The sequence below is a fragment of the Heterocephalus glaber genome, unplaced genomic scaffold (assembly GCF_053883595.1).
Source record: "Heterocephalus glaber isolate CG9 unplaced genomic scaffold, H.glaber_assembly_v1.0 deba00001428, whole genome shotgun sequence".
Lineage (NCBI taxonomy): Eukaryota > Metazoa > Chordata > Mammalia > Rodentia > Bathyergidae > Heterocephalus > Heterocephalus glaber.
This window is the reverse complement of record NW_028258293.1, coordinates 30,391,837-30,407,033: the sequence shown is the minus strand read 5'-3', so window position 1 is coordinate 30,407,033 and position 15,197 is coordinate 30,391,837. Positions and strand designations below refer to the sequence as shown.

General features: G+C 35.3%; 1 protein-coding gene across 9 annotated transcripts in view; it reads right to left on the bottom strand.

Moving 5' to 3' along the window:
• The window catches only part of Uvrag (UV radiation resistance associated), a 360,643-nt gene that overhangs the window by 163,601 nt on the left and 181,845 nt on the right, over positions 1 to 15,197 (bottom strand). For all 9 annotated transcript variants that reach the window (XM_087211958.1, XM_087211956.1, XM_087211960.1 and 6 more), the window contains one exon: positions 5,453 to 5,558. In XM_087211958.1, coding sequence (XP_087068084.1) covers positions 5,453 to 5,558 — 106 coding nt within the window. The remainder of the gene's footprint in view (positions 1 to 5,452; positions 5,559 to 15,197) is intronic.

The window sequence follows — 15,197 nt, the reverse complement described above, 5'->3', positions numbered from 1 at the left end:
GTGGCCCAGTGGTAGAATACCCTTGGATTCAATCCTTAGTATTGGGGCTGGGGGATAAGGAAGAGGAATGTGAACTACTTTACACACAAACCAAGTCTGAACAAACAAATTACTTCTAATAGGAGTCAGGTTTCTCACTATCAGAAAAGGACACTATGAATTAAATGAGTAGAAAGGACACAATGAATCTGCGGTATTAGAGTTGAAAACATTAATATGAATTCATGTTTATTTATTCATGTATATTTTAATGTACATACTTAAGCATAGATAGCTCTGTCCACTAAGAGGGTCCCAAAGAGTCATTCATTACTCAGTGGCAATAAGCACTTTCAGTGCCTAGATCTTGTTTCTAAATACCGTTATTCAATAAACGAAATACTGTTCCTTGGAGAGATGGCTGATTCTCAGGCCAGAAGAGGAAAAATACAAGGCCAGATTATATCATGCCCAAAGAGTAAGGAAGTACTTTAAAAAACAGCGATGAGGGCATATCAGAAGAATAGAAGAACCAACTTAAAAAAATATTTTGATAATGAAATTCCCAAACTGAGCAAGAAAATAAATACCATAGTACTAGATTATAACCCAAAGTGTAAGATATGAGTCTATACTGGCAAACAAATTGAATACATAAATAAATAGAGGGTGATAGGACAAATCTTCTTCATGAAGAATTCCAAATAATATGGACAGATGACGCTCCCTTCAAGAGGTGGAGCTAAATAACCACTCTCCCCCACACCCCGTCTCTAACTTGCTTTCAAAAAACAGAGTATGGAAAGGGAATTTCATAATGGAGAAGCCCAGGAAATATGTACTAACTTAACCAAATGATCAAGATTAATATCCATAATGAGTAGGCAGGGTGATTTTAGTAAAGGACAGCCTGAGAAAATGACACAGAGAAAGACAGGATGACTAAGTATGATGTGGACTGGATACTGGAACAACCTAGTCTAATCAGGAGAAAAACACCTAACTATCCCTAGTCAAGAGCTATTGTACAAAATGCTTGACCTGTCATTTCAAAACTATCCAGGTCACCAAAATAAGAAGAGGAGCCTAAAGAGGTATGATTACTACATGTAGTATGGTTTCCTGGATGGGATTCTAGAATAGAAAAGGTATATAAAATAAATCTAAGGATATCTGAATGAAGAATGGCCTTTGACTAATGATAATTTATAACAGAGTTTCATTTATCACAAAAAACAACACACTAAGATAAGATGCTAATAACAGAAGAAATTGGGTGTGGGGTATATATCTGTACTTTGTGGTAATTCTACATACCTAAAACTGTTCTAAAATATAAAGGTTAATGACTTTTTAAAAAAAGACATTAGTGGTAGAGGCAAAATCTTAATAGAATCCATAGATAATAATAACCTATCAATGTTAATATCTTAGTTTTGACTATGTACCATGTCAAATATACCATGGTTACAGAAGGATGTTACCATGAGGTGGGGTGGGGTTAGCTCTGAGGTAGGGTGCTTTCCTAGCATGTATGAGGCCCTGGTTCAATCCTCAGAACTATAAAACAATAAAAATATTAGGAAAAAAATGATGGAAGTTGTGTGGAAACTCTTCTTTGCATGCTTACTATAAATTTACAATAGTTATTTTTTTAATGAGCAAAAATATCTGAACTGACGCTTTAGAAGCTATACAACTGACCAATAGGATGTGAAAAATATGCATCAGAGAAATGCAGTCTGTAAGTATTATGTATTAGAAACATATACTAAGAAAAACAACAAAAAGAAATACAATTTAGAATCAAAACCAGGAAATACAACATAAACATGACAATACTCCCCCCTTTTTTTCTAGTACTGAGACTTGAACACAGGGCCTTTGCACTGAGCTACCTCTCCACATCTTTTTTATTTTTTGAGACAGGTTCTCCCTAAATTGCTAAATTGGTCAGTTTATGATCTTCCTGCCTTAGCCTCTTGGGAGTGCCAGGATTACAGGTACATGCCACTCCACCCCAGATAAAGACCCACCTCTTAAATGAAATGCACAAATCTTTGAAAGACACAACTACCAGCATAGCCAAGAAACAGATAAGCCAAATAACCTTATTACTATTAATGAAGTTGAATTTCAAGTTCAGAGCCTTTAAAACTCCAGGCCTAGATGGCTTCAATGATAAATTCTTACCAAACAGTTAAAAAACAATTCCAATTCTACACATACTCGTACAGAAAACAGAAAAGAAACACTTCCAAGAGTGAGATGGGGCCAACATTATTCTGACACCAAAACCAGAAGAGATTACAAGAAAACAAAACAGATATTCTTCATGAATATATATGCAAAAATTCTTCAAAATTTTTAACAAATTGAATCCAGTAATATGCATAAAAAGAATAATTCATCATGACCAAAGGGTTTTCCTCAGGAATGTAAAGTTGGGTTGACATTCAAAAATCAACCAACATATTTCAACATAATGCTAGAAGAAAAGAAAAAGGAGTGTACAGTTATGCTAGGGAAGGTATTTGACAAAATCTAAAACATATAAGTAAAAATTTAAGATGACAGCAGAAATAATTTCTTAAGTAATATGGTTAAATGCCAAAAGAAAAAAAAATGTTGGGCATCGATACAGTGTGACAAAATGCCAAATCTTTGCATACAATCAAATATAAACCCTATTTCTTATGAAAGTTAATTACCTAGAAGAAATTAAGAAGTGGTCTTAGAAAGTAATTTGATTTATTTTAATATTAAATATGCCTATTTAGTACAAATATGCATATTTACTAAGTCAAAAATTAAAAATAATTCCTCTATGTTGAAAATGCCTGGATTAGAGTATTTGGCCTTGGACCAATTTTAAAAGAGCATCAGAAAAAAATATCAATAGAAGTTTCTAACATGTTATGGGTAAACCTTAAAGTGACTAATTAACATATGGATGGCATTATTCCCTGAGAGAAGGCAAGTAAATGATACTCTCTATTTGTCAAATTATTATAGGAAAGTTGCTTTTTCTTTTCAAATCTCACTTTCCTGTCTTATTTTAAGAAGACATTGTGCTAGCTAGATTCATTCTAGTCAACATACATTTACTGACCACTTGCTATGTGTCAAAGACTTTGCAATATATTGGAGATATAGCAATGAGGGAGAGGGCAGGTATAAAATTCCCTCCCTCATAGAGTTTAAAAGAGATAAAAAATACATAAAATATGTATCATGTTTAATGTTGTGCCAGTTAGGGTAGAGTTTCAATTTAACTGGCTTTGGAATCTGACCCAGGGACTGGTGGAACACACTTCCAGGTGTGTCTGGTAGATCATGGAGGCATGACCTTGGAGTCCATGTCCGGTCCCTCATCATCTACTCTGGTACTCTTCTTCTGTTCTTCCCAGCCACCATGACCTCAGCCATGCCCTCCCACCGTAAGTTTTAAGCCTTGGAACCAGCAGACCATGGAATGAAATCGTGAACCAAATTAAACGTCTTCTCCCTTAAGCTGTGTGAATTGAGGATTGTGTTCAGCAACAGGAAAAGTGGTTAACACAAATGATGTTATGGAATGAATCTTGAATGTCCCCTAAAGGTCCATGTCTCAAAGGCAAGGGCTAGGTAACCTGCATTAGCACTACTGGAAGGTACAGGAACTTTTAGCAGGTGGAGCCTAAGAGAAGGAAGTTAAATCTCTTGCCACTCCCTTGAAGGGGAAGTTGGAACTCACCTATCTTTCTCCCTTCCTTTCTCTCTTTCTCTCCCCCTCCTTCATTTCCCCTATTCCTCCTGGCACCAGGACGTAAGCTCTCTACCACGTACTCCCTACCATGATATCTGCCTTTCCAGAACCCAAAGCAATAGGGCCAAGCAACCATGACCTAAAACCTCTAAAACTGTGAGTCAAAATAAATCTTTCCCATTTTTAAGTTGTTTATCTCAGGTATTTCATCACAGTGCTGGAAAGCTACTACAAACAGCAATAAATACTATGGAGAAAACTTAAGGAGGAGAGGGAATAGAATGTATTGGGGTGGTTTTCAGCAGGGTTATTAGGAAACTGGAAGATTTCTAGGTTCACTTTCAGTTCAAAACTCCAATGATTTTCTTCTGTGTTGACTACGAAGCATAAAAACACATAATGAACCTCTGAACCTGACCTCTTTAAATTTATACATTCTATCACCTTACTTTGTGTGTCAACACTTACATTTTAGAAAAACAGGATTAAACAGACATTTTTCCATACTGAGACAAAGCATATGCTGTCATGTAATGAAACAAGTAATTTCCCAGTCTTGCCTTGGGAGAGGAAGAAAAATAAAACCTAGCAATTTCTCCTAGGACAAAGGTTCTAAAAATGTAGCATTTTTGTGCACTACAGAAAGGATTAAAATCAGCTATTCTTTTCTCTCCCTTCAATATATTTATGGTCTGGAATTTAGTTTTTTATTGGTACTAAATTACAATGAGTGGTTTAACAGTTTTAAAAATGGAAGGTTTTTCCATAGACAAAGAAAGCCATGTGAATAAAAGAATTATTGCTGTACTCACTACAGCTACCATATTCTGTATGCCCGATATGTGCCAGGTACAGCACTATTTTATATATTAGGCCAAACTATAGAAAATTGCCATTTATAGGCCAAAATCAGCAACTTTATACAGTTTGAACTAATATATTAATTTCAAATTCCATGAGCAAGAAAAATGTGTATGTTAATTGCATTGCTGCTTTCCTACAATTCTGAAATTATTGTCAACAAATCTTTTTCTTTTGTTTGTGGATGTAAAGGCCTTCTGCCAAGTTGACAGAGGTGCTAAGTATCATAATTTGTAGCACAAGTAAAAGCTATTCATGCCCATGTATCTTTAAGAAAAGTTCAGTTTATTAGTAATATTCACTATTTGGCTTACAAAGATAGAATCATTCCAAAACTGACAAATTTTTTTTTCACTAGGAAGAGTATAAAGTAACCTAAAATTATATTAATATCTTAAATCTTCTCATTTGGCTTGGGATTTCAACTTCTTTAGAAATACCTCACAAAAAGAGTATTTCCCAAAAGAGAACACTTGTCTACAAACTAGCCAACTATGCTCAATTCAAATAATTTTTTAATTCATCTTTTAAAAGTAGATTAGTCACTATAGTTTATTTTTTTCATTCACTACACAGTTCATATTTAGAATTCACATACACAAGACATTAATAAAATAGCCTGTAAATTATCTTCTAAGCAACTTTATGCACTCTCAAGTTTCATCTACAGAACAAGGCAGACACTTTGTAAGATTCATTATTAGCAGATGGGAGACACTGTTTACAAAATTCAAATTTCATAAGACATCTCAATAAAACATTAAGAAAAATAATAACAATAACAACTACCTAAATTTTTTGGAAAAAAGAATTCAAGAAGAAAATGATAATCCCTTTAAGAAAACAAGGTGTTTAAAAACCTACCAGCTCATTGCTTGTAGACTTGAGTCTTAGTTTTTCTTCAATTTCTTTTCCAATCTTCTGAACAGTTACCTGAGTCTGTTTAATTGCACACTGGGCTCTATGAAGCCTAGAAATACAAGTTGTAGAAAAATTTAAATAAGTTAATTATAAACTCTAAACACAGAGCCACAGATATGAATGATAAACCTTCTAAGAGAGATAAAATTACTAATGAACCCAAAACAATCATTTCTCAGTTCAAATTTACAATGAAATATCAGGGGCTAGAGTAAATCCTAAAACAGTAACATTCTTAAACACCCTTTCTATACCTACCTGCCTGCCTCCTTCTGATATATGGACAGCTAGAATGAAGGACTTAAAAGAGTCTGGAAGAGCCCTTGGAAAATAATCTGGTCAAATGTTATTCTACAGATGTAGAAAATAAACAGTAGAAAAATTAAATGGATTGCCAGTCACAAACAAAGTACTTGTTATCAAGGCTGATAATTATATGTAGATATTAATAAAGAAAAACTTCACAATCATTCCAGTTAAGAAGCTTGACTCAAAGCAGTTAGAACTCTGAAAATGATTTTTTTAAAATGACATAAAAGACAAAGTAACAGCATTGAGACACTGGACAAGGGTCCATAAACAGTAATTATATTCTTAGTGTGGACTCTTCAAGGAATATTGAAAAAATAAAAAACTACTTTTCTTTTTTACTTCAGCTATGATCTTGTGCTTTTTTGTCTTTAAATATAACTCATATAAAATTTCGATACCAAAATACAAACTGTCTATATTCATTGATGATATGATGGTCATGTGGAAAACTTTAAGAAATCTATTAAACAACCATGTACCAGAACTAATAAGTGAATTTTTTTCATAAGCCATTTAGTTCAATTAAATAGGCCATAATATTTTGTAATAATATTTTGCTATACTACTTTTTTTTTCTTAAATTCTTTTATTGGTACATTTTAGGTATACTATACATTTACATTTATCATTGGGTGCTTGTACCTGTACATGATGTATCTTGGTTCTTATTTTTTCCCCATTACCTGTGCGCCCTTCACCCCTCCACCCTTCCTTATTTACATACTTTGTTTCCATTTTTTTTCTTTTCACTAATAAGTGAATTTAGCAAGGTCATACGATACCAAATCAATATACAAATAAGTCAATTACATTTCTACATACAGTATTAGCCACAAAAAATTAGGATATAAAATTTAAAAAATAATACTTTTGCAACTGTATCTAAAAACCAAAATCCATACATAGGAACAAAATGAACACAAGATTGCAAGACCCAACCCCGAAATTACAAAACATTGCTAAGAATTTAAAAACCTAAATAAATGGAAAAATATATCACATGCATGGATTGGGGGATTCAGTAAGATATCAATTTTTCTCAAACATATCAACAGTTGCATAATGTCAATAAAAATCCCAAGAGACTTTATTTTTTGTAGAATTTTAAAAACTGATACCAAACTCTCATTGACATGATTTAGTGAAGAGTAAAGAATCTGCAAGTGAAAAACGAATCGACATGCGTCATGCTTCAAAGCTTCCTATAAAGTTACATAATCAAGAAAATATGGCCCCCCAGCTACCAGCCCACCTCGGCCTCGTGGAGCCCTGCTCCATCCCTGCTCCTGCCCTGCAGCAACCAGCCAGCAGACAGTGAGGACCTCCAACATGTGGAGGCCCGCTCAGTCCCCGTGCCCCTGCTCCCAGAGACCAGCTTAGCCGGACACCCACCCCACCCCCCACCCCCGGCATCCTGGCTGTGCCACTACCTGGTTCCACACTACAGAGGCACGGGGGTTATAAAGGTCATTGTCCTGAGCTCCAGAAGATAGAGCAGAAGTGAACAAGAGAAAGAGGGCTCTACCAGGCTCCTTGATGAAAACTGAAGCCCAATGGAAAAGTGAAGAGAATCTCTGCAATAAAGGCACACCTGACAACCATACTTGGTAAATTGGAGGGATCATCACCTCCCATCAGAACCTGGATTATCTTCAGGGAAAGGGCAGCTGGAAACTGCAGTAGAACCTCGAAGAGTTCAACCCTACAGGAGGACAGGGAGCTCAGCTTGGGACTAGCAGCCAGAAATCTGCCTGAATCTCACAGGTCTGCTACTGGCTTGCTGAGACTCACTGACTTATATCTGCACACTGCTACCCATGTTGTCTATTGTGACAGCAGAGACATACCCTGAAGGAGGCCCTTCATTTTTATTTTTTGTTATTTTCACAAAAAAATTTTTTTTGGTCTTATTTTTAATTTTTATTTTTCTACTCTTTTCAAATTTTTGTTTTACTCTTCTTTTTTTTCTTTCTTTTCTCTTTTCTTTCACTCGTTCTCTCACTGTCCCACATTGTTCTTCATCTCCCTTTTTGTTCCTGTTCTGGCCCTAATTCAGATTTCTTCTTTACTTTTCTTTTCTTCTCTTTATCCTTCTCTCAATTGTCATTAGTTTTAAAGGAAAGTAAATATAGTTTCTAGCCTCCCTACTGCTATTAAGTTATTCTGTTCTCGTCTTTGTTCTTTCAATTTTTTTTTCCCTCTTGTCTTCAACAGTTTCTTAGAGTTTGCGTGATCTTCCTGTGTCCTCTGGCCTCATTGCTAACCTTTCCCTATTCTTCTACCTATCTATCCCTCCCTCCCCAACTCCTTCTAACTCCTCATTCCAAAGGGTAAAGTTGCTATATTGAAGTTTATTCACTATAAACACATGTTGGGCTGGTACTGAATTCTGATTTAATTTACACAGTTAAAGGTGATAGATTAATAACTACAACAAATAGTTCTTCTAAGCTGTGCTTGATGCTATGGTGTTGCTGACAGTATCACTTGGGCTAAGGTGTTGTGATTACTCTATAATCAGTTGTCCTTCCTGGTATAATGAAAATGAGATAGCCTCAGAGTCATCAGAGACTCAAAACCTAAAGACCAGCTATATCTGGAAGAAACCTCTGACAGGCAATCATTCCATAAGGGTTCTAAATACAAGCAACAAACATACTTACAATAAGCAATTTCGAAGTATCAACCCGGGAATTAAACCAAAGACAAAACCAAAAACAAAAATGAAATGACATTTAAGCAAGGGACAGACTCAGACTTCCACTCCACCAAAGGCAAATTCAGGGGGAAATAAGGTGGAAAAGTCTGATAATCAACCACTTGGACATGCTGAAGTGATAGCACAGGAAGTAACAAAACAGATGAATGAGGCACTAGAAAAACTCAAAGCAGAAATAATCTCCCAGAGAACTACAGAGGTGGTGAGCAGAGTGAAAGCCATGATTAGAGGCTCTTGAACAGAAACAGATAAAAATTAGATGAGCTCAGAACCATGCTGGAAGCCATGAATGCCCAGCATAAGAAAGAAATGGAAACCATGATCGCCCAACATAAGAAAGAAATGGAATCCATGAAACAGATTCAAACAGATATCCAGGAGATTAAAAATTCCATTGAAAGTATTCACAGCAGATTAAGGGAATGTGAAGATAGACTATGAGATACAGAAGACAGGATTGTGGTTAGTGACCATGAAAACAGAGATTTCTTAAAAGTACTAAGGGACCACGAGAAATCAATACAGCAGCTGCTAGACAATGCAAAGAAGAATAACATAACACTGATAGGAGTCCATGAAAAAGGAGGAGAAAGTACAAATGACATAAAAAAACTGTTCACAGAAGTAATAGTAGAAAACTTCCCAGACAGAGGTAGAGAATTGGACATATAGATAAGTGAAGCATATAGAACTCCAACTAGCCATGATCAAAAAAAATCTACACATATACATATAACAGTCAAGACCCAGAAATCCAACAGAAGAACAAAATCCTACAAGCAGTTAGAGAAAAGAAACAAATCACCTATAAAGGAAAGCCCATCAGAATCACAGAGGACATCTCAATACAAACCCTCAAGTAGTGCAGTATTTCAAGCCCTAAAAGAAAATAACTTTCAACCTAAACTGTTGTATCCTGCAAAATTATCTTTCAAAATTAATGGGGAAATTAGATACTTCTACAACAAAGAACACCTGAGAAATTTCATGAACACCAAAACCGCACGCCAAACAATTCCAAACAATATCCTAGAAAAAAGCAACAAAGGTCACAACTCCATGAGGCCCAACAGAGGGAAGCCACCAGGCAAGGCAAGAAACTAAAAGGAAAGGGAGAAAAAATAAAAAAATAAAAGAGCCAACAACAGTAAAACATCATGACAAGGTTGAGTCAATATCTATCAATTATAACCATCAATGTTAGCCTCAATTCACCAATCAAAAGAAATAGACTGGCAGAATGGATTAAGAAGCAAAATCCAACAATATGCTGTACACAAGAAAGAAACCTAACTCAAAAAGAAATTCATAGACTGAAAGTAAAAGGATGGAAAACAATTCTCCATGCAACAGGAACCCAGAAAAAAGCAGGGGTAGCAATCTTATTTGCAGACAAAATAGATTTCAAACCAAAACTAATTAAGAGAGACAAAGATGGTCACTACATCTTTGTGAAGGGAACAATCCAAGAGGAAGAGATGACAATCCTAAATATATATGTACCAAATATGAATACCCCCAACTACACAAAACAAATATTAATGGACATGAAAAACCAAATGGGCACTAATGCAATTATAGTGGGACACCTCAATACCCAACTGTCACAAATAGAAAGATCATCTAGACAAAAAAATCAACAACGGAATTCTAGAACTGAACCAAGTTTTTGAACAAATGGACTTAATAGATGTCTACACAGTGGTCTACCCCACAAAATCAGAATATACATTCTTTTCAGCTGCACATGGGTCATTCTCCAAAATAGACCACATGCTAGCTCATAGGACATGTTTAAGTAAATGCAAAAGAACTGAAGTTACCCTCTGTATATTATCAGACCATAGTACAATAAAATTGGAGATCAATAGCATAAGAAACCGCAAAACCCCCACAAACACATGGAAATTGAATAACACTCTCCACAACCAATGGGTCACAGAGGAAATTAAAGAAGAAATTAGACAGTTTCTACAAGTAAATGATAATGCCAATACAACATACAGGAATCTATGGGACACAATGAAAGCAGTTCTATGAAGTAAATTCATAGCAGTGAATGCCCATACTAGGAAAACACACAGAGTTCAAATAAACAACCTAATGCTCAACCTCAAGCTCCTAGAAAAAGAAAAGCATGACAAACCCAAAGCTCATACAAGAGAGGCAATTAGAAAGATCAAAGCAGAAATCAATCCAATGGAGACTAAGAGAACAATACAAAAAAAATCAATGAAGTGAAGACTTGGTTCTTTGAAAGAATAAATAAAATTGAGAAACCTTTAGCTAACCTTATCAAAAAACAGAAAGAAAAGACTCAAACCCATGCAATTAAGAATGGAAAAGGTGAAGTCACAACAGATTCAGCAGAAATCTAGAGGATCATCAATACCTACTTCGAGAACCAATACTCTAATAAAATGGAAAACACAGAAGAAATGGACAGATTCCTAGATACATACGAATTGCCAAAGTTACATGAAGAAGATTTACAAATTCCAAACATCCCAATTACAATGAGTGAAAGTGAAAACATAATTAAAAATTTACTAACAAAGAAAAGTCCAGGTCCTGATAGCTTCACTGCTGAATTCTACAAGACATTTTAAAAAGAACTATCACCATTACTCTTTAAACTCATCAAGGAAATTGAAAGGGAAGCAATAATTCCAAATTCATTCCTGGAAGCAAGTGTTACTTTGATTCGAAAACCAGGGAAAGACCCAACTCAAAAAGAGAACTAAGGCCAATCTCCTTAATGAACATAGATGCAAAAATCCTCAACAAGATACTGGCAAACAGAATGCAGAAGATCATCAAGAAGATCATACACCCTGTCCAAGTTAGATTTATCTGAGGGATGCAAGAATGGTTCAACATACATAAATCAATAAATGTAATATACTCTATTAACAGAGCCAAGGACAAAAACCATATGATCATCTCAGCAGATGCAGAAAAAGCATTCGACAAAATCCAACGCCCATTCACGATAAAAACCCTGCAGAAAATTGGAATAGAAGGTCTTTATCTTAACCTGATTAAGGCTATCTACGAAAAACCAACAGCCAACATCATACTAAATGGTCAAAAACTGAAAACTTTCACACTAAATCAGGAACAAGACACGGATGCCCACTATCACCACTCCTGTTCAATACTGTTCTGAAAACATTAGCCACAGCAATTAGAAAAGAGAAAGCAATAAAAGGAATGAAGATAGGAAAGGAAGAAGTTAAACTGACATTATTTGCTGATGATATGATACTTTATATAAAAGACCCAAAACACTTGGTCAAAAGTCTTCTAGACCTAATTGACAGACTCAGCAGAGTAGCTGGATACAAGGTCAACACTCAAAAAACAATAGCCTTCTTGTACACAAATAACAGACTCACTGAGAGAGAAATTAGGGAAACAATTCCTTTTACAATAGCATCCAAAAAAATGAAGTATCTACGAATCAATCTAACAAACGAAGCAAAAGACCTCTACACTGAAAACTACAGCACTCTGAAAAAAGAGATCAAAGAGGATATAAGAAAATGGAAAGACATCCCTTGCTCCTGGATAGGAAGAACCAATATAGTGAAAATGGCCATACTTCCAAAACCACTATATAGATTTAATGTAATGCTGATTGAAATTCTGACAATATATTTCACAGAACTACAGAAAACAATCCAAAAATTTATTTGGAACAAGAAGAGACCCAGAATCACAAAACCAATTCTAGGTAACAGAGACATGGCAGGGGGTATCACAATCCCCATCTTGAAACTATACTACACAAAGCTACTGTGATAAAATCAGCATGGTACTGGCAAAGGAACAGACCTGAGGATCAATGGAATAGATCAGAAGATCCAGAAACAACTCCAGACATGCTCAGCCACCTCATCTTTGACAAAGGAGCCAACCACCATCATTGGAGGAAAGATAGTCTATTTAATAAATGGTGTTGGAAAAACTGGATTTCAACCTGCCAAAGATTAAAACTAGACCCTTACCTATCATCATGCACTAAACTAAGATCGAAGTGGATTAAATATCTAAATATTAAGACAGAAACACTAAACTTGTTGGAAGATAAGTTAGGTAGAACTTTTGAAGACACTGGCATAGGAAAAGACTTTGTGAACAAAACCTCAGTAGCACGAGAACTAGCACAAAGAATCAACAACTGGGATCTCATCTTATTAAAAAGCTTCTACACTGCAAGAGAAACCACCAAAGCTAAGAGACAACCTACAATGTGGGAAAAAATTTTTAGCAGCTGTACCTCAGACAAAGGACTACTACCCAGAATATATAAAGAACTGAAGGGCTGGGGATTTAGCTCAGTGGAGCTGCCACCTGCCTCGCAAGCACAAGGTCCTGAGTTCGATCCCCAGTAAAAAAAAAAAAAACACCTGAAAACAATCAGACTCACAAAATTTAAAGACCCAATTCAAAAATGGGCACCTGAAAGGAACAGACATTTCTCAGACAAAGAAGTAAAAGCAGTAAATAAACATATGAAAAAATGTTCAAAATCACTGGTCGTTGGAGAAATGAAGATGAAAACAACGCTGAGATTTCACCTCACCCCAGAAAGAATGGCTGCTGTCAACGAATCAACCAATAACAAATGCTGGTGGGGGTGTGGGAAGAAAGGAACCCTTCTCCACTGTTGGTGGGAGTGCAGACTGGTACAACCACTCTGGAAATCAGTATGGAGATTCCTCCAAGAACTAGGGCTAGAGGTCCCATTTGACCCAGCTATTCCCCTGCTGGGTATCTTCCCAAAAGAATTAAAAGAATCATACCACAGTGATATATGTGAACCCATGTTTACAGCAGCACAGTTTGTAATAGCTAAAGCTTGGAAACAGCCTAAGTGCCCATCAACTGAAAACTGGAAAAAGAAGATATGTTTTTATTTATAAAATGGAGTACTACTCAGCCATAAAGAATGAGAAACTAGAGACATTTATTGCTAAATGGATGCACATTGAGGCCATACTCTTAAGTGAAATAAATAGGACACACATGTGTAAATACCAAATAGTTTCTCTGGTGTGAGAAACTGAAAGTGTAAATAAGGCTTAAAATGATTAAATTGAATAATTGATAATTTGAAATGGAAGAAAAGGTCCAAAGGGGTAGGGAAAGTAGGAGGGGAAGGGGAAAGGAAAGAAGGAATAGGAAAAATTATGAGAAAAGAAAAAAATGGAAACAAAGTCTTTGTAAATAGGGAAGGGTGGAGAGGGTGAAGGGAGGACAGGTAATGGGGAAATAATAAGAACCAAGACACATCATGTACAGGTACAAGCATCCAATGATAAATGTAAATGTATTGTACACCTAAAATGTACCAATAAAAGAATTTAAGCAAAAAAATCTTTCAAAAAATATGGTACTGCCTTAAAGATAAAAAAAAAAAATAGATCAAACAGGTGAAACTGTAGTCTCAGCTACTCAGGAGGCTGAAGCATGAGGATGATTTAAGTATAGGAGTTCAAGGCCAGCCTGGACAAAGAAGCAAGATCCTCTTCTCACAAATCAATCAAACAAAAACAGACCAATGGAGCCAATCAAGATTATATTAATAGATCTATACATATACAGCAAACTGATTTTTAACTGAGGAACTGAGGTAGATCAGTGAAGATAACAGAAGTTTTAAACAAAGATTAAAGAGAATGTTGAATAAACCTGGGGGAAAAAAGGAATTTTATACTCTACCTCACAACACATGTGCAAAGATCATAGTAAACATGGAAGCTAAAATCATAAAAAATTTTAGCAGAAAATGTAGGAGAATCTCTTACAACCTTATTTATCAGAGAAGTCATAAAAAGTACTAATCATAAAATTTTAAATGGATAAATTACCCTTTACCAAAATTAGAAGTGTCTGATCATTTAAACATGCCATTAAGAATATGAAAAGGCAGTCCACAGATTGTAGAAAATATTTGCAAATCATCTCTCTGACAAAGTACTCTCTGGAGGATATAAAAAGTCTCATATATTAGTAACAAAAGGACAACCCAGATATAAATGGACAAAGAAGTCAAGATAAACACTTCATAAAAGAAGCATTTAAATGGCCAATAAGCATAGGAAAATGTGGAAATCAAGGAAATGCAAATTAAAATCATAATGTGATACTATTTCACATATGTTAGAAAAGCTAAAATTAAAATGACAGCACTAAATGCTGACACGGATCTGAAGCAACTGGAACTCATATGTATTGCTGGTGAAAGAGTTAAATAATACTATCATTTTTAAAGATTATTTTTTATAAAGTTAAACATACATCTAACCCACAGCCCAGCAATTGGACTGCCAAGTTATTTCCCCAAGGGGTGGAAATGTATGTACACAAGGAGATCTGCATAAGAATGTTCACAGAAAATAATTCAAATGTCTAAGCAAACTGAAGTATATTCATATACTGAAAGTCTACTCGGCAATAAAAAATAATGCAATACTGATACACAAAATAATATGGATGTATCTCAAAAATATTGTGAGAGAGGAAAGAAAGCAGAAACCAAGAGTACATCCTGTATATTTCCTAAAGGAAATACAAAGTTCAAGCACAGGTAAAAACAATCTATAATGACAGATCAAGAGTAGCTAGTTGCCTATGTGAGATGGGGACTGA